Raw genomic sequence first — 20,649 nt, forward strand, 5'->3', positions numbered from 1 at the left:
CATTCTTCCTTACTGAGATCTGTGTGGGGTGACAAAGTGTGTAGGAGCAGGCAGTGAGCAAATGGAATTTTCCCTGTGCCGACTTGGTAGCAAAAGAGATGGTTTTTGTCCCCAAAATGTTTTATTTGCAATTATAATTGACTACAGAATCCCAAATCTGAGAATCATTCCTTTTAATTCTTCTCCCAAATTGAGCAAAGTCCCTGACAGACCCCTCCCTCCCCTCCCAGACTTCAGGTTGGCCCACCTTTGTATATGGGCCTTAACATCTACATGGTCTGCTTTGAGTTTCCAGATTATTTAAAAAAAAAAAAGACATTCTTGTTCACATTTGCCCAGTGGCCCCAAATTAATTTTACCCCCATGTGTGAGATGTAGAAGTGAGGTCCTGTTCTGAAAAGGTGTCCTGGGTTTTGAGATCCAGCCTTGTTAGAAACAGATGGCATCTTAGGCGCTCAAGTATGATCACATTCTTGGGGGGAAAAGTTTGGGACCTTTTGTATCAAAGTGGGATCAAAGAACTCCTTTTCATATGTGGATCTTAAAGCTATGTACATTTAAATCATGTTTGCAGAAAGGGGTAAACTTTTCACAAAGCCTGAAATGTTTCTCGTTTTTCTGAGTAGTTACGACAAAGAAGCTATCTAACTCTTCTTGTCCTTAATAACCTCACTTGAAAAAGGACATTGGTAGCTAATGCTTGTAAGGAAGCTGTGTAGTTGGTTGGTTACCCTTCTTTCCCCACCTAGGAAATTCTCTTTCTGATGCTGAACTTGAAGATTTAGGGCTTTAGAGGAGGTGGCCACAGTCCCTTAATGCCATATGTAACCTGAATATCCTCTGAAGTTGTGTGTTGATAACTCTGGGGAGTTCTTAGAAATGTATGATGGGGGAGAATTTCCAGGAAAGGTGTGGAGGGCAAGCTTCAAATTCAGTTCTCCTTCCCTTGGCATCTGGACAGTATGGCTGTATTACCATCAGGGCTTAGAATTAGTTGGACTAAATTTAGGAAGGACATAGCATCTCTGCCCGTCAAGCACAAAGATGAGCACGCCAATCAGCAGACTTTACTGAGCACCTACTGATTTACCTGGCACTTCGTAGGGATGTGGAGATGGATGAGCTGTGAGCCCATGCACTCAGTGTCTTATAATTTCCATGGCTTGATGAAACCTTCAATGTCTTTAACAGGTGGAATGCAATCTCTATTGTTGTTTCATATTCTTTAGGGTGCCTGGGAATACGTTTCGGGTTGCTAAGGACTTCAACCCCAGGTTTGCCTATTTTTCAAAAGAAAATTCAGTTTAGGGAAGTTTGATCATGTGGTCCTTTAAGGCTTAAGATTAAGTAGCTGCGAAATGCTTCAGGAAGCTGGTAGGAAGCCAGAATATATCACGGGTCAGTTTACTGAGTATCAGCTTACTGGAAATCTTGGACTTGGGGTTCTCTCATTTTTTGTATCCTACCCCTGTAACCTGCCCCAGTTTTAGGGTTTTGGAATCAGCTCTCTTCCTTGGGATATACATCTCTGGTTACCATAAGTTCTGAGAGGGAGGAGATACCCATTTAGGTGTAAAGGCAGTCTGAACTCTTACAAGATGGTTCAGTACATGTTTGAATTGAATGACCTACCTGAGGATATTCAGGGTTCCTTACAGAAATTTTGAGTTACACAAAACAACAATGTGTCCATAAAATGCTAAACTATGGCATGTTTCTATGAATTGATGATTCATGTTATATTCTTAACCTGCTTTTTCTTAAATAATACCGTTTTATAAAATGGAGATTCCCAACCCTGGTTTTGTGATTCTTGCCAACCTTCCCTCCAGTATATCCCTACTTATCTAAGCATCCTGTAAGTATGCCAATGTTTTAGTTGTTTAACTCTAATAAAAACTTCATGAGGGACTTAGTGTGTCATACTTGTCACTTGTGTCCAGTCCCTAGAACAGACTGGCACAAAGCAGCCACTGTAATATTTGTTGAACAAATGAATAAATTTTAATACAAAGGAGATGGTGGCCTTGGTGTCCTTGTGTGAAGGGAGCAAGTAGAGTAGCTGAAGTGAACAAGTGACCATGCCAACTCCTTCATGAATAAGGTAGGTCTTGGGCTATTTTCCTGGTGGATTTTGTGGGTGTCCTTTGAAAAATGATCTCCTTAGGTTCCTTCTGTCTCTAACCTTATAGTTCTATTTCAAAACCTTTTCTACAGACTCATTCTGTTCCTTAAACCTCTGAATAAACCCTATAATGCAATTTCCACAGAATGTGATTGCTTTACCATCTTTTAGCCAATGTCAGCTAACATAACAGAAAGTGTTTTGTGAGTTGCTAATACTTCAGGAAGTTGTTCTCCACAACGAACGTCCTCGTGTTTCTTAGGGTTCAAGGCAGCAAGTAAAGATGAACTTTAGAGGAAGTCTCAGTTAATCAATTTGCTTTAAAATAAAAGCAACTCTGAAGGCACTTCAGTGATCTTCCCTTGGGCTTGGCAGTGACAAGCACCTTCCGCAGCTCATTCAGATTCAGCAGCAGCATGGCACCGGGCAAAGAGCAGGGGCTGAGGTGCTGAGGGACCTCAGTTCCAGCCCTGGCTCTGCCATTGACCCAGCAGTAACTGTAGGCGGTCCCTTCCCCTTGTATGACCCCCTTCTCCTCAACTGTAAGAAAGAGTTAGTTGCTATCTTCCAGGGAGATGATGAAAAGCACACAATAACATGGAAAAGTGCTTCATAGGCGATAAAGTCATGCTTAAGTGTATTCTTTTATCAGCTCCATGATGGCTTTTTAAATGGCAGTGTCATCCATGCCAGTGGCTCTTATTAGAAGTTGATAATTAGTAAATATTGAGTAACGCAGAAATATTTGCAGGCAACCTCTGTGGCCCAGAGGTATCTGCTTTTGTCATGGTTAAGACATTCTCACACTTGGAACCTTGGCTTACGCTTTGACAATAGGTTATGAAGGAAGGAAGGTGAGACTGAAGTGTGTGTGGTCTCAAGGGCAGTAGCCAGGTATGTGGTCCAGTGGGCTGGGTCAGGAGGGAAGGAAGGGATATGTAAAAAGAAGCCCCATGAGGGAAAACATTTTTTGTTTTGTTCACTGCCCCGTCCCTGGTGCTTTGACTCATGCCTGGCTCATAGAATCTGAGTCGAGTAAAGTCTACAGAATGGCGCTGTATTTGCTCCATCAATGACCACATCCTTTATTCAGTGTAAATAGGCAAATAAAACTACCCCCCCATAGATACTTTAAAGCCCATTTATTACTCTTTCCTGATAAAAGATTATATGTTCATCACATATTTGAATGGAGCATGCAGCCTGTGCAGGGAAGTGTGCTGCACACCGTGAGGACACAGATATGTCTTCTAGGAGTTTACTGTTAAACGAAGAAGTATAGGAGGTACTGGTACCAAACTCAAGGTTTGTGTGCCCCACGCACAGTGAGGCCAAACAAACCGAAACGTGGGAGTTTGGAGCAGAGAAAGGTTTATTGCAGGACCAAGCAAGGAGAACAGGTGGCTCGTGCTCACAACCCCCAAACTCTCTGATGGTTTTCGGGGAGAAGTTCTTATAGGCAGAATTGGGGGTGAGGGCTGCAGAGTGTGTGGCTTTCTTCTTCTTCTGGTGGTGAGGTAACAGGGTGGTGCTCTAGGAATCTTGTGCTCAGCCTGAAGTTACCATCCTCCACCTGGGTGGGGGCCTTAGTTCCTGTAGAAGAACTCAAAGATATATATGTTTTTTAATTTATTTATTTTATTTTTTAATTTTATTTATTTATTGTTTCTGGCTGCGTTGGGTCTCCGTTGCTGCGTGTGGGCTTTCTCTAGTTGAGGCGAGTGGGGGCTACTCTTCGTTGCGGTGCGTGGGTTTCTCATTGCAGTGGCTTCTCTTGTTGTGGAGCACAGGCTCTAGGCACGGGCTTCAGTAGTTGTGGCATGTGGGCTCAGTAGTTGTGGCTCACAGACTGTAGAGCCAGGCTCAGTGAACTCAAAGATATTGTTATATATATTCCTTGAGGAGGAACCGGGACCCTGCCCATCGCTGCACTAGAGTTTCTTTTCTGCTCCTTCTTTGTTTCTGCATTCCGTCCCTTCCCTTATTAGTAACTGTTTGAGTCTGTCCTTTGGTACTCAGGGAAGGTCTAGGAGGCTAAAATTTTTTTCCTGCAAACAAGGAACAGGGGACCCAGAAAGGATTTGTACCCGGGAGGCTCCCACAGGGTCCTGTCCGGTTTCAGTACCAGGAGAGAGGACAGTGTGAACAGGAATAGTCAGGGGAGACTTTGGGAAGGAAGTGGCCCTTGAGTTGAGCCTTAAAGATAGGTAGAGGGGCTTCCCTGGTGGCACAGTGGTTAAGAATCTGCCTGCCAATGCAGGGGACATGGATTCAAGCCCTGGTCCGGGAAGATCCCACATGCCACGGAGCAACTAAGCCCACGAGCCACAACTACTGAGCCTGCATGCCACAACTACTGAAGCGTGCGCGCCTAGAGCCCGTGCTCCGCAACAAGAGAGGCCACCACAATGAGAAGCCCGCACACTGCAACGAAGAGTAGCCCCCGCTCGCCGCAACTAGAGAAAGCCTGCGAGCAACCAATGAAGCCAGAAATAAGTAAATTAATTAAATAAATAAATTTATAAAAAAACAAGACAGAATTCCATCAGCTATGGCCAAAACGTTGCAGTGGCGATATAAAGCTTTGTGGGGAGAGTGTGTTTTAGTTCAAATGTTAAGTCAGATCTTCTCTTTGGACAGGGTGATGTCAGAGTTTGAGAGCCCCCAGCAGCTCTGGGCTGGTAGGATGCTGCATGGCTTGTGGAGGCAGTTGGGGGGCAGAGGCCTGGGGGCCAGTGCTGCTGGTGCTTCCATCTCCTTCTGGGTGGGCTGGTTGAGGCTGGAAGGAAGCAGCAGCCAAGAAGGAAGGTGGCAGTGAGAGTGACCCCACCTTTACCTCTGAGGAGGGCAAAATGACCAGTTGGACTCCGACTAAGGGTTTTCTATTGCTTGCAAGCTTTAACATGCTGAAGGCACCATAAAATGAAAATATTCTGTCAGAAATGGGAGGCAGTCTTTAGACTGAAATTAAAATGAGAAGCTGGTAGTCATGGGGGGTCCTGGGGGTTAACTGTTAGGAACAATGGAGATGGAGGATTAGCTGATGCTATGCAGGCATGCTGGGAATCTTCTAAGAAAACCCAGGATGAGAAGATCATAATTTCAAAGTATATTCATGGCAGGATGATGGTTAGCTCATTACTAAAGATTCACTGGAAGATAATTGTTGAGCAAATATTTGAGTGCCCTCTCCATGCAAGGAACCACATAAAAGATGAAGCAAAAGAGTCGTTTCCTCTAAAGAATCCCCAGTCTGGAGAGGGAGATGTGACCCAGTTACAGTGGGGGCTTCCACGATGAGTGATATAATAGAAATGTGGACCAAGGCGCTGAGGACTAGGGATGGATTCGGACTTCGAGATCCACAGAAGTTTGCTCAAGAAGATACAGAGGTGTCACACACAGGCGAGACAGTGGCTTTCTAGACAGAGAGATGGTGGAGAGCAGAAGAACTCCAACTTAAAAGGGAGTGGTTTGGGCCTGGAACGTGGTGCTGCCAGGAAGGGTGGCTGAACTGTAGGCTTCAGGTAGGGGAGGGGAGAGAACGTGTTTTCTTCCTGAACTTTGTTCTGTAAGACGTGGGGATCCATCGAAGGTTTGGAGAGGAAGAATAGCATCAGTAGGACTGTATGTTAGAAAGATGCTTCTGGGGACAGTGAGGAGAATGGGTGGAGGAGGGGTGGCAACTGGAGGGCTGTTTGAGGGCTGTCGCAAGAGTCCAGGGGAGAGATGCCAAAGGCCTGGGGTCTCCGAGTGGAGGTGCAGAGGAGGGTTGTTCGAGACCTTCAGTACTTTTCCTAAATCTGAAAGCTCTCTTCTAAAGTTAAATCAGATTCAATTTGTTAAAAAAAAAAAAAAAAGAAAGAAAGAAAGATGCTTTTGACAAATACAAATCTTTGTTGAGCCCTCTTGGTGTCATTGGTGTAGGCTGAGGTCTCCCCGTTTTAAGGAATTGAGCCACAAGGAAACTTGGGAGTCGTTGGGCGGGGTGGGAATAGGGAAAAGGATAGTGATCCGTGTGGAAACTCCTGCTCCTTTGGCCCTGCTTTTGTTGTATACCAGCCTGTCCTAGTGCTCTTCCAGCCTCTCCTGCTGCTTCTTTTTCTTCCTCCCCCATAAACAAAGACATTTCCCAAAGTGCTGTACTTGCTTTTTCCATCCCATCCCAATACTGCTAGCTTTAATGTTTCTGCTCTTCACTTGGGCAAATGGCGTCTCAGCCTGTTTGCTCAGAGGGTAAAGTGGGATAGATTATGCACCTGCCTCAGAGAGAGTTGTGAGACTTGAATGAAACACTGCATAGAAAACGCTGCCTAACCCTTGAAGGAAAGTAACTACTCAATAAATAAGCATCTAGTACATATTTCCATGCTTACGGTATTCCGTCATTTTTTATATTGACATAAATTTAATCTCCCCTTTCTTTTGAGTTCTTTGAGGGTTTGGTATTTTTTTTTTCGATCTTAAGTGTCGAGCACTGTACTTGCCCAGTAAGAGTTCAAAATGTTACTTCCTTTTGTCTGCCAGATGGATATTTCATATTCCTCATCAGTAGGGCATGGGGTTGGCCTTTCCTAGGGATGGATGGATGACCTTCACATCCTTTTCTCCTCTGCTTGGGACCAGGGGTCCCATTTATGGAATGGCTGACTGGAGCTGGCGGCTGGGGAACAAAAGAGCAAACACGGACGGTCCTGCCCCTCATGACCACAGCCTTGCTGCCTGCACACATTGTCTTCGTTAGATGAGTAATCTAACAAATGAGAAACCACATTCATTTTACGACCATCAGAATGAAAGTTCAGAACTGAACAGGAAAAAGGGGGCCTTTGCATGAGAGAGGAGTGTTGTCGTGTAAATAGGCAGCTGAGAGTTGGCTGATGTGACTGTTGGCGGCTGCAGGGTACTGTTGAGCCCGCAGGCAGAGGAAGTGCAATCAGGAAACGGGGAAGCTGTACTCTACAGAAAAGCAAGGCTGAAGCATGGCAGTTTATAAACTAGGCTTGTGTTGGAATAAAGGTGTGGGCTTGGAGACTCTGCTCACTGGCTGTCCCCATGGCTTTTTTCTTTTGGATAACTGTTGACCAGGGAAAGTTAGCCTTGTAAAGACCAAGAGATAAATGAGGGAGGAACTTTAGTGACTTTGTCATCTGTAAAGTAGGATTTGGGTTCGATGAGAAACCTTAATTCCTTCTAGGAGTGTTAAAACACAGGTCCTTGTAGATTCTTTGTTCAACCCCAGAATTTCTAGGATGGTCCAAGCTGAGCCATTGGACCAATTCTACAAGCTTATTGAGCAAAGTTGTTGCTGGTAGACTGTCCTCTAATTGACTTGAGGCTGTCTGAATCCTGTGGCATCATGTCTGTGAAGTCTGATTGCTATTCTCCTTCTATTATTTCATGTCAACTTGTACTTCAGTATTGCATTTTCTGTTAGAAATAATATAATATTGTAAAATCCAACAGCAAATCTCTTTCTGCGCTTGATGTTTCAATACCTCCATCTCTCATTATTTGGTGTTGAGCTGCATATGCGTTTTTCCTACTTGGTCGTCTCATTATTTGATGAACACTGCCCTTAACAAGTCATGTGATGTTATCCTCTATTTCTAGCTATTGTGGACGATGAAAGACTCTCGGCAGAGGAGATGGATGAGAGGAGGCGGCAGAATATCGCGTATGAATATTTGTGCCACCTGGAGGAAGCCAAAAGGTAAGATTCAAACTTAGTCTATTTGTGCACCTTCTCTTGGAGATGAGCTTTGGAGTACTGTATTTTTAATAACTCATTTGCAGCCTTTTTGGTAGTAAGGTAATGGGAGAAGAACCACCTGTGTTTTGTAAATGGCAGAACTGAGAAAAAGTGGCTACCACGGCCATGGTCAAGGCACTAGGGAGGCAACTGTTCCTTTTTCTTCCTTAGAGCCTCCTAGGAAATCTCTAGGCAAATTGCAGATTATTTCAGAATTTCTCATCTCTCTGGCACGGATGTGGGGAAGCAGCAGAGACTTAAATCAACTTCCTTTTCCTCCAGAGCCTCCTCATACCTTTTCCCCAACTCTACCCCAATGATTATAATTATTACTACTCTTATTAATTCATGTATAATTATATATTCCTATATACCCAGTAGAAAAATAACATTTCAGACTGAAGTCCATCGTTCACTAAACTGGTTTATGACAGCAATCTCCTTTTCAACTCATGGTTGTGTGACCACTTAGGATATGTTGTCTCTAAAATCACACTGACTCTTTCAGACTTTGTAGATTACAAGTCAGTGTTGGGTTCTCCAAGGAGAAAGTGGAGATAAAGTATTTGCACTTAGGCCTCAGTATCAGGGGAATCAGAACTTTGTCCTTTGCTGGGTGCATACTGCAGTGCCCATATGCCATGGGTTAGATTCTGATTTAATGCTTTGTGCTGTGATCAAGCAACAGTATTGTTTCATGGACAGATATGTTCCAGCTCTTTCATCTCTGTAGAAAATAAACATTGAGTTAATGGTCATTGGTGTTAATTATCTCTGATCACTGATAAATAGCTACCTACAGAGCTAGAAGAATGAGGTTTCTAATCACTGTTTTGTAGAAGAACATTCAGTGACACATGCACTAATTTGGCCTCAAAATTGCTTAAAAGGGGGTTTTCCAAGGTTGTTTAATGTTTTAACAGAGCCTTGTAGCTCTAAGCTCTAAAAGCTCAGTTTTTAAGGTTATTTAATGTGTCTGGAAGTTGACAGTTAGGTTGCAAGCCACTGAAGACTCACTGTCAGTCTAAGATTATTAAAAACATGCTTTTAGTCAAATTGTGGCTAAAGTTAGATAGGGAGAGGGATTCACAGACATTCAAAATAGACATGCTGGACTTCCCTGGTGGCGCAGTGGTTGGGAATCCACCTGCCAATGCAGGAGACACAGGTTCGAGCCCTGGTCCGGGAAGATCCCACATGCCGTGGAGCAACTAAGCCCGTGCACCACAACTACTGAGCCTGTGCTCTAGAGCCCACAAGCCACAACTACGGAGCCCACGTGCCACAACTATTGAGCCCGCACACCTAGACCCTGTGCTCCACAAGACAAGCCACCGCAATGAGAAGCCTGCGCACTGCAACGAAGAATGGCCCCATTCTCTGCAACTAGAGAAAGCCCACGTGCAGCAACGAAGACCCAATGCAGCCAAAAATAAATAAATAAATAAGTTTACTTTAAAAAAATCAAAATAAACATGCTTTCAATGAAAAAGTTTAAGGAGAGTTAGTGGAAACTTCCTCCTGACACGCACTTTGCGTTCTAAGTTTTTGCCTCCTGGGTTCTACAAGTGGGGATCAGTGTCACACGGAGGGGAAGAGGTGTGAGCGGGAGTTAGTAGACTGAATTTCCTGGCCTTAGGTCCACCAATTCTGAGCTCTGTGACCTTGGACAGGTCACTTAACTTGTCAGAACTTCAGTTTTGTCTCCCCTGTAAGGGATGATAAAGATATTACCACTACCTGCCCTACTTACTTCATGGATTTTTTTTTGTTTTTTCTTCTAAAAATCAACTAAGAAGGTGTAAGTGTTCTGTGAACTATAGTACCAGTCAACTGTATGGTGATAACATAAGTCATAGTTTTCTTCTGAATGTATCAAGATAGCTTTGAAGCTTGTCATCAAGAATTCTGTAGTTAAATTTTGATTTCAAAAAGTCAACGTAATGGACTTCCCTGGTGGTGCAGTGGTTAAGAATCTGCCTGCCAATGCAGGGGACATGGGTTCGAGCCCTGGTCTGTGAAGATCCCGCATGCCGCGGAGCAACTAAGCCTGCGTGCCACAACTACTGAAGCTCGCGTGCTAGAGCCCGTGCTCTACAACAAGAGAAGCCACCGCAGTGAGAAGCCCATGCACCGCCACGAAGAGTAGCCTCTGCTCACAGCAACTAGAGAAAGCCCGCACACAGCAACAAAGACCCAATGCAGCCAAAAATAAATAAATAAATTTATTTATTTTTTAAAAAGACAAAGTTTAAAGGAAAAAAAAGTCAACGTAACAATTAGCCCAAGTTCTTTGAAGAAAGTTTCCTTAGGAATAGTTTTGTTGAAAGAATAGATTGTAAAATACACAGCTTTTCCTCTAGGATTGTTTTCATAAATTTATCTTACAAGGAGAGGTTAAATGTAATATGTATTTATGAATCTTTTATTAATATCTGAACACTTGTTATGACTTTCAGGGAAGCTGTTTTTTGGTTATGGAGTATTTAAAAATTGCGTGGCTATTAATAGATATGTTTGCTATGATTTCAGAAAGCATAGTATACAGAATTCGATGGTCCTGAACTCAGGAAATAAATGAAGGGGGGAGTTAGTATTCAAAAAGTTATTTATTTGAAAGGGTTTATTGCCTGATTCTTTTACAATGTTAATGCCTTAGGAATTTATCATACCGGGTTTATTATAGTGCATGCACGTGTGTGTTCATGTGAGTGTAGTTGCCTTAGAATATTGAATTTCTACTGAATGGTACACTTAGAATGTGAAAGTTTAGCTAGGAACTGTTTCTTGTTTAAAGTTTCTTGTTTAAACTGATCAAAGTCAGTTGAACTGACTTTGGTGCACTTCAAGTAGAGATGTATTGGGTCTGTCTTTGTGCCTCTATTTTTTCTTTCCAAGGGTGAGAACTGGAAGGATTCCTAGCCTATATGTCCTGTAACTCAAAATTTTTTAAAATTCAGAATTGTAAGAGTACAGTGTATCTTTAATTTTGGTTTTATTACTTTCAAGATTCTGTGATCATTAATCTCAGACCATTTAAAGGTTGCTTCATTCAGAGGAGGATATCAGTACCAACACTATAGAAATAAAAAGGATGTTGATGGAATGCTATGAACAGTTATATGCCAACAGATTAGTTAACCTAGATGAAATGTACAGATTCCTAGAAAGACACAAACTACTAAAACTGACTCAAGAAGAAATTTAAAAAACTGAATAGATGTAAAACAAGTAAAAAAGATTGAGTCAATACTCAAAAAACTTCCCACTCTTCCAAAAAATGTAAGAGGAGAGAACACTTCCTAACTCATTCTGTTGAGACCAGTATTACTCTGATACCAAAACTAAAGGTACCTCAAGAAAACTACAGACCAGTATCCCTTATGAATACAAATACAAAAATCCTCAACAAACTCAAACTGAGTTCAGCAACATCTAAAAAGGTTTGTATACCATCAAGTGGGATTTATCCCAGCCATGCAAGCTTAGTTTAATCTAAAAATCATTCAATCGAGACAATTCAGTGGGGAAGAAAAAGTCTTTTCAACAAATGATGCTGAGACAACTGGATATATACATGCATAAAAATGAATTTGGATCCCTACCTCATACCATATACAAAAATTATCTTAAAATGGTTTTGTTAATCTAAATGTATGAATCACAACTGTAAATCTCTTAGAAGAAAACACAGCAGTAAATCTTTGTGACCTTGGGTTAGGCAGTGTTTTTGAGACTTGACACCAGAAGCACAAGCCAAAAAAAGAAAACTAGATAAATTAGACATCATGAACATTAAACCTTTTTTATTCAAAGGGATGCCATCAAGAAATTGAAAAGACAGCTCATGTAATGGGGGAAAATATTTGCAAATCATATATTTGATAAGAGACTTGTATTCAGAATATATAAAGAACTCTTACAACGCACCATAAAAAGTAAATAGCCTAATTTAAAAATGGGCAAAGTTTCAGGGCTTCCCTGGTGGCGCAGTGGTTGAGAATCCGCCTGCCGATGCAGGGGACACGGGTTCGTGCCCCGGTCCGGGAAGATCCCACATGCCGCGGAGTGGCCGGGCCCGTGAGCCATGGCCACTGAGCCTGCGCGTCCGGAGCCTGTGCTCCGCAACGGGAGAGGTCACAGCAGTGAGAGGCCCGCGTAACGAAAAAAAAAATGGGTAAAGTTTCTAAATAGACATTTTTCCAAATAAGATACACAAATGAACCATAAGAACAGGAGAGGTTGCTTAACATCAGTCATTAGGGAAATACAAATCAAAACCACAGTGAGATACCGTTTCATGCTAGGATAGCTATAATCAAAAAGAATGACAATCACAAGTTTTTAAGGATGTAGAGAGATTGGAACCCTCGTACATTGCTGGTTGGATTGTAAAATGGTGGAGCTACTTTGTAAAACAGTCTGGTAGCTCCTCAAAAAATTAAATACAGAGTTACTATATGATCCAACAATTCCACCACTAGGTATATCCCCAAGAAAATTGAAAACCTATGTCCACACAAAAATCTGCACACAAATGTTCATTGAAGTGTTATTCATTAGAGCAAAAAGTGGAAACAACTCAAATGTCCGCCTACTGATGAATGGATAAACAGTGTGTGATATAGCCATATAATGAAACATTATTCAGCTATAAAAAAGTATTAGCAAATCAGATTTAATAATGTATAAAAAGAACTATATAAATCACAACCAAGTGGAATTTATCGCAGGTTTGCAAGGCTGGTTCAACATTTGAAAATCAGTTAATGTGCTTCATCACATCAACAGTCTAAATAAGAAAAAATCGTGATTATATCATTAGGTGCAGAAAAAGCATTTGACAAAATTCAATACCTATTCATGATAAAAATTCTTAGTAAAGTAGGAATATAGGGAAACATCCTGAACTTGAGAAAGACTATTTACAAAAACCCTACAGCTAACATCATACTTCCTGGTGAGAAACTTGAAACGTTCCCACTAAGATCAGGTACAAGCCAAAGGTATTCCCCCTCATCACTCCTTTTCAATATTATAGTGGAAGTTTTAGCTAATGCAATAAAACAAGAAAGGGAAATAGAAGATATACAGATTGGAAAGGAAGATAAAATCTATCTTTGTTTGCAGATGACATGATCGACAATATAGAAAACCTGAAAGAATTAAAAAAAAAAAAACCCTGGAACTAATAAGCAATTATAACATGCTTGCAGGATACAAGGTTAACATACAAGTCAATTGCTTTCCTATGTACCAGCAACGAACAAGTGGAATTTAAAAGTAAAATACATTACCATTTACATTAGCATCCCGCAAAATGAAATACTTAGGTATAAATTTAACAAAATGTATACAAGATCTATATGAGGAAAACTACAAAACTCTGATGAATGAAATCAAAGAACTAAATAAACATATTCCATATTCATGGATAGGAAGACTAAATATTGTCAAGATAATTCTTCCCAGCTTGATCTGTTGCCTCAATGCAATCCCAATCAAAATTCCAGAAAGTTATTTTGCGGATATTAACAACTGGATTTTAAAGTTTATATGGAGAAGCAAAAGACCTATAATAGCCAACACAATATTGAAGGAGAACAAAGTTGGAGGAATGACACTACCCAACTTCAAACTTAATATAAAGCTACAGTAATCAAGACATTGTGGTACTGGTGAAAAAATGGACAAATAGATGAGTGGGACAGAATAGAGAGCATAGAAATAGACCCCTGTAGATACAGTCAGTTGAACTTTGACAAAGGAGCAAAGCAATACAATAGAGCAAAGATGGTCTTTTTCAACAAATGGTGCTGGAACAACTGGGCATCCACATGCAATGAAATCTAGACACAGACTTTACACCCTTCACAAAAATTGACTCAAGTGGATCAGATCAACATGTAAAATTCACAACTATAAAACTCCCAGAGGCTAATGATAAAGGAGAAAACCCTAGATGAACTTGAGTATGGCAATGGCTTTATTTATTTATTTATTCATTAATTCATTCATGCATGCATGCTGCACAGGGTCTTAGTTGTGATGTGTAGGATCTTTAGTTGTGGCATGTGAACTTTTAGTTGCAGCATGAATGTGGGATCTAGATCCCCGACCAGGGATCGAACCCTGGCCCCCTGCATTGGGAGCACGGAGTCTTACCCACTGGACCACCAGGGAAGTCCCTGGCAATGGCTTTTAAGATATAGCACCAATGTCATGATCCATGAAAGAAAGAATTGGTGAGCTGGACTTCATTACGTTTAAAAGTTTCTGCTCTGCAATAGACAATGTCAAGAGAATGAGAAGACAAGCCACAGACTGGGAGAAAGTATTTGCAAAAGGCACACTGATAAAGGAATGTTATCCAAGATACATGAAGAACTCTTAAGACCCAACAGTCAGAAAACAACCTGATTAATATATGGGCCAAAGACCTTAACAGACACCTCACCAAAGAAGATATATAGATGGCAAATAAGCATAGGAAAAGATGCTCCACATCATAGGTCATCAGGGACATGCAAAATAAAACAACAACAAAACACCACTACACACCCACCAGAATGGCCAAAATCTGAACACTGACAACACCAAATGCTGACGAGGATGTGGAGCAAGAGAATTCTCATTTGTTGCTTGTGGAAATGCAAAATTGTACAGTCACTTTGGGATATAGTTCTACAGTTTATTACAAAACTAAACGCATTCTTACCATATGACCCAGCAATTGTGCTCCTTCTATTTACCCAGTGGAGTGAAGGCTATGTCCACACAAAAAGCTACATATGGATGTTTATAGAAACTTTTTTTCATAACAGCCAAAACTTGGAAGCAATCAAGATGTCCTTCAGTAGATGAATGAATAAATGAACTTTGGTACATCCAGACAATGGAATATTATTCAGCACTAAAAAGAAATAAACTATCAAGCCATAAAAAGCCACAGAGGAACCTTAAATTCATATTATGATGTGAAAAGAGCCTATCTGAAAAAGCTACATATTTTATGATTCCAAGTATTTGGTATTCTGGAAAAGGTAAAACTGTGGAGACAGTAAAAGTATCAGTGGTTGCTGGGAGATGGATGAGTATAGAGGCACAGAGAATTTTTTAGGGCAGTAAGAATACTCTGTAAGATACCACAGTGATAGATAAATGTCATGATATATTTGTCCAAACCCATAGAATATATAGAAACAAGAGTGAACTATAATGCAACTGTGGACTTTGGGTGATTGATACATCAATGTAGGTTCATCAGTTAAAACAAATGTTCCACACTGGTGCGGGATGTTGATAATGGGAGAGACTGTGCATGTCTTTGGGGGCAGGAAGTATATGGGAAGCCTCAGTACCTTCCCCTCAATTTTGTTGTGAACCTAAAACTGCTCTAAAAAAAAATAATCTTTAAAAACAAAGGATGAAGTACTGATACATACTTACAACATGGGTGGATCTTGAAAATATGCTGAATGAAGGAAGCTAGACACAAAAGGCCACACATATTGTTATGATTCCATTTATATGAAATGCCCAGAATAGGCAAATCCATAGAGACAGAAGTAGATTTGTGGTTGCCTAGGGCTGGTGGGATTGGGGGGTTGGGAAGTGATGCTAATGGTATGAGTTTCTTTTTGCTGGGACCAAAATCTTCTAAAATTGATTATGGTGATGATTGCACAACTCTCTGAATATACTAAAAACCACTGAATTGTACACTTGAAAGAGTCAGTTGTATATATATCTCATTAAAGCTGTTATTAAAGAGAAGTTCCTTTGCTCAGCCTGGCTTGGAGAGGTCCTTCGTAAAGCTGTTGAATATGATTAAATGGTGTTTAGCAGATAAAATGCATATAGAAGGTACTCCAAACATACATGAGATGTCTAAACACCGTTTACCAATTTTTTTGTGAGCATCCACCGTGTGGATACAGGCACAATAGGGTCACTTTGGGAGATGGAGACCATACAACTAATAATTCTGGGCTCAAAAAAGCTCACTGCTATGAGGTTAAAGCTTTTACTCATGAGTTTAAAATTCCTTCCTTCACTTTTGTTTGCTTTATTAATCTCTCTGTATGTGTGTGCATGGGTATCTCCCTGTATCTAACCCACCATCCTCCTAAATCTCTCTCGTGTATTCACCTCTCTATTCCACCATCAATCTACTGCAGGCTTCCAACATCACTTGCTAGATTGCTATAGTGGTCTCTGACTGGTTTCCCCACACCTCTGGTTGCTTTAGTCCTTTATCAGATGAATCTTTTCAAAATTCTGATTGGTTCAGAATCTTCCAGTGGTTTCTCAATACTCAGGATAAAAACCAAACTGCTTTAGGGACTCATAGGTTTTGCATAGTCCAGTCCTTCCAGCCTCTCCAGTTGCATCATGTGCCCCATTCCCTATTGCTCTGTCTTCCAGCCACGTTGACCCCTTTTCATTTCCATGTTTTCTCCTACACGGGATGTTTGCATGTGCTGCTTCCCTTTCCTCATTATTGAGTGAGACTCTGCTCTGTCTTCAGATGGAAGCTCACTTTTTTCAGAGAATCCTTCTCTGACATCACCATCTGGGTCAAATACCCCAATTATAAGGTATCCATGACATCGTGTCTCCCCCATATTTGAATGAATTACTTAATGCCCAGCATTGAATTTTTGTTACTAATGAGGATTGGTTGTATTCTGTTTCCTGTATGTTTTAGTTCTCCTGGAGTTAACAAGTAGGATATGAATTAGATTCATGGTAGACAGGATTCTAGATGATTTGGTTAGACTGTCAGCCTGGATGTCAAATTTGATATTTGTCTTGATGGAAGATTCTATATTATAGTCAGATGTGACCCACTGACCCACTGTCTAGTAGTTCTAGACAACTTAATGCCACTACAATAAACTAGAAGATACCCAGAAAAGAGTATGGAGTATTTTTCAGTGAATGAAGAGAGGAAGAGGTAGCTTATGTATTTCAGCTGTGGCTGAAATTATTGCTCACAGTTTATAAAATGATGAAGTCTGTGCATAAAGACTTCTTAATTAAGTCTCAAAACACTAATATTAATGGCAATGAAGGAAAAATGAAAAACGCATATTTTTAGGACATATCTCAAAAAAGAGAGATAACTGCTTTACAAAGTGGCTCTTCACCCTAGGAGGTGTGTTTCTCTACAGGCTAAAGGGTTTAGATGATGTCATGGAGAGCTAATCATAATGGTGGCAGGAGGGCAGAGGATGTCTGGCATATGTATTCGTTATCCATGACTGTGTTTACTCTCAAACTTAGTGACTTAAGCGACAAATTTTTTGTTTGTTTGTTTTATTTTTCTTTGTTTTTATTTTATTTTTTTAACATCTTTATTGGAGTATAATTGCTTTACAATGGTGTGTTAGTTTCTGCTTTACAACAAAGTGAATCAGCTGTACATATACATATATCCCCATATCTCCTCCCTCTTGTGTCTCCCTCCAACCCTCCCCTATCCCACCCCTCTAGGTGGTCACAAAGCACCGAGCCGATCTCCCTTCTGAGGGTCAGAAATCTGTGCAGAGCTTCCTGGGTCCCCCGGTTCTGGGTCTCTCACAAAGCTGCGGTCCTCTCGAGATTCAGGCAGGGCAGATCTGCTTCCGGAAGCTCACTTGGTGTTGGCAGCTAGACTTTGGGACTGAGGACCTAGTCCTCCTCGGCAGTTGGCCAGAGGCTTCCTTTGACATATGGGCCCTCCCTAGGGCAGCTCACACCGTGGCAGCTGGCTTCCATCAGGGTGAGCAAGCCCAAGAGCAAGAAAGGGCATGTACGGCAGAAGCCAGTCTTGTTGTAGCCTGTTCTCAAAAACGACATCCCGTAGTTTGCTGTATTTTATTCATTAGAATCAAGTTACTAAATCTGTCTTGTGTTCAAGGGGAAAGGATTACACAAAGGGATGAATTTAAGAAGGTGAGGCTCACTGAGGGCCACCTTAGAAGCTGCCTTCTGCAGGGTGTGTACATAGCCTTTTGAAATTGACCCCAGAAAGGGTCAGTTTGTGTGTGTTTGGGGGGTATAGACTTTATTACTGTCAAAAACCAAACCAGGAATTAGATGATGACTTGGTCTAAATGATGATGGTACTAAGAGTTATTTATGCCTTGATGTTTTTGAATTGTGAGCCATTTTAAACTAAGTTGTTCCTTCCTCTACCATATTAAATAATACTAAATGGATTAAGTTTTCTTTTCAGGTAGGCCCTGAAAGCTAACTTGATAGCTTCTTTGCAGTGCGAATTTTGCTGAAATGAGGCAAACAAGTCTGCTATTTATATGGACTTTGAAAGTTCTCTCTGATGCCGGAAATCTCGCTGTTTAAATGAAAGGAGTTGCCTTTCCAAAAGAATTAATACTGCTGAGTAGATTTCATATTAATCTCTGCAAAATATATTTAAATATTGAAAATAAGTCTATTTTAAGAACTTCAGTTCTTCAGTTTTTTAGGACCACTGTGCAGAATTGAAGAAAGTGGGTTCTCTTTGGGGATTGAGGAAGGAAATCCAGCTGGAGCTGTTATGAAGGTCAGGGAATGGGAGAGGGAATCTTGGCAAGAAATGGAGAGGGAGTTTGCAAATTGCAGTTGAGCAAATAGTTATGAATGGGGTTGCTATTGTGTTTCCCAAGGAAAGTTCCTGAAATATGATATTCGTTTTTTAAGGAAAGAGAAAATGCATACAGATCTTTTGCTGTGCTTACTTTTTCTGTCTTACCTCTGAAAATAAACAAAGCGAAAAAGCCTTCCCTTGGTGATGGGCTTATTTAGAAATATTATCTTCAAAGAGCTCTTTATGTGAGCCAAGCTGTTCTTTGTATTAGCGAGTCTGGGACAGTTTTGTATGTGCCCTGGAAAGGAAACAAAACACGGGTGTGATTCCTTTTGTGTCAATGCTTACAACTCAGATACCAAAAGGACACCTCATTGATTAGATCAAGCCTCAAGCTCTGGCCTTACCCAGTAGTGAGTTAGAGAATCAGCTTTGAAAGGAGAAATGTTACAGATGTTTAAGCAAGGGAGAGCCTGGTGTGTAGGATTGCTTAACTCTGAATATTTATGATTACATACTTTAAGAAAAAGAATCTATGGACTGGAGAATGCTTTAGAGAATCCTCTGGATTTCCTCTGCACTTTTGGACCTCACTGTCTTTATTCCTAGGGATGCTGCCCATGGCTGTGTTCATGTACAATGCTAATAGAAATTTGGAATTGGGAGGGAAATATCTTTCTTGGTAATCAATTTACTGAGAGACATGTCGCTGCTGTATACAGAACATTAATGAAGTTTTAAGGAATTCCTAACTGCATTTTCAAACCATAAATAGCTTTCATGTTTCTATGGTAATTCTTCATTTCCCCCTTCTTCCTTGTTCTCTCTCTGACTCTGCCCTCACTTCTGCCATCCAGGGGGACAAGATGAAGGGCGGGATTGCTCCGTGCAGCTGCTGGCAGGCTGGTGGGGCAGGGGGCGCAGCTGAGTTGAGAGCAGGGGCCCTTCTCAGGGTCTGGCTCCTCCAAGGGGAGGGCCTGCCGCCGAGGACTGGTCTGTTTGGGGCTGCCTTCTAACCGGCTGGCCTCGGGAGTCATAGGCCAGAGAGACACAGGACCTTTTTTGGCAGGCCAGGGCTCGACCCAGCAAGGCACATCCCCACGGTAGGGAGAGGGAGTAACCTGTGAGAAGAAGGTTATGGGCGTAGCCTGGGTGAGGGTGAGGCTCAGTAGGCTGTCTCAGTGGAACCAGAGGAGATAGGGTACCAGCCAGCCCTGCCTGCCAGGGTGTGGTGCTTGTGGCTGGAGCCTCAGGGGCTGCCATCCAGCTGGGCAGTGACCTGGGATTGTGGAGCGGGAGTGGGAGGCACAGACATGAAGGTTATAAAGGGAGAAGCCATAGGGTTTGACAAGGGACTGGATTTAGGGAACAGAGGACACTGGGAGGTCAAATGCCTTGGGGCAGATCTAGACTCAGCGGGATTATCAGCCAAGCCTGGGGGGTTGGGACACAGGGTTGGGAGACTTCTGTTTTTAATTTCACAGATTTTGAGTTCTAACCTTGGGTTTATGTTGGATAAGTGCCAGTCAGGTGTGATCTGACATATGAAAGCATAACTTCTCAGAGCGCTGATATTTTTAAATACAAATAATCAATATGAATCTTTTCTAGCCAAGGAGAAGTTGAGCAACTGACATTTGATCCCAGAGTTCACATTTGTTTCTCAGGCTTTTTGAAGCTGGAGAGCTGGGAGGTGTTTGGAATTTTCCATGGTCTCCAACATTCTTTACTACAGGGGTTATCACGCTGAGTGTCCAGTCACCAGGCGTGGTGCCCGGAGCAATCAACGTACACAGGCTTATCCCCATTTTATAGGTGGAGAAACTGAGTCCTGGAAAAACTTAAGTAACTTTTCTAAGGTCACGGTTAACTGGTAACATAAACTGTATTCCAACTCAGTCTGTCTGACTTCAAAACCTGTGTGCTTAAAGGCTAACACTGTCTGACTTCTTTATTTCTTCATGTGTTTTGGTCATATCTTAAGTTCAAAACCTTGGCTTGGGTTGTCTTGGTTTCTAGGTTCTATGTGGACTAGCTTTGTTCTCATTCTTTTTTTTTCGTTTTTGGTCATGCCGCACAGCATTGTTCTTATTCTTGATCAGTTCTCAGTTCTTGAGTTTTGGTAGAATTAGCAAAATATAGCCATACATTGTCTTTCTGTTTCTCTTTTTCTGTCTCTTTTTTTCCTTTTTCTGTTGC

General features: G+C 41.5%; 1 protein-coding gene across 1 annotated transcript in view; it reads left to right on the forward strand.

Moving 5' to 3' along the window:
• The window catches only part of IQGAP2 (IQ motif containing GTPase activating protein 2), a 293,435-nt gene that overhangs the window by 40,499 nt on the left and 232,287 nt on the right, over positions 1-20,649 (forward strand). Inside the window, exon 2 of the mRNA XM_081233018.1 lies at positions 7,739-7,838. Coding sequence (XP_081089144.1) covers positions 7,739-7,838 — 100 coding nt within the window. The remainder of the gene's footprint in view (positions 1-7,738; positions 7,839-20,649) is intronic.

Source organism: Mesoplodon bidens (genome assembly GCF_964165515.1).
Source record: "Mesoplodon bidens genome assembly, chromosome: 4".
NCBI lineage: Eukaryota > Metazoa > Chordata > Mammalia > Artiodactyla > Ziphiidae > Mesoplodon > Mesoplodon bidens.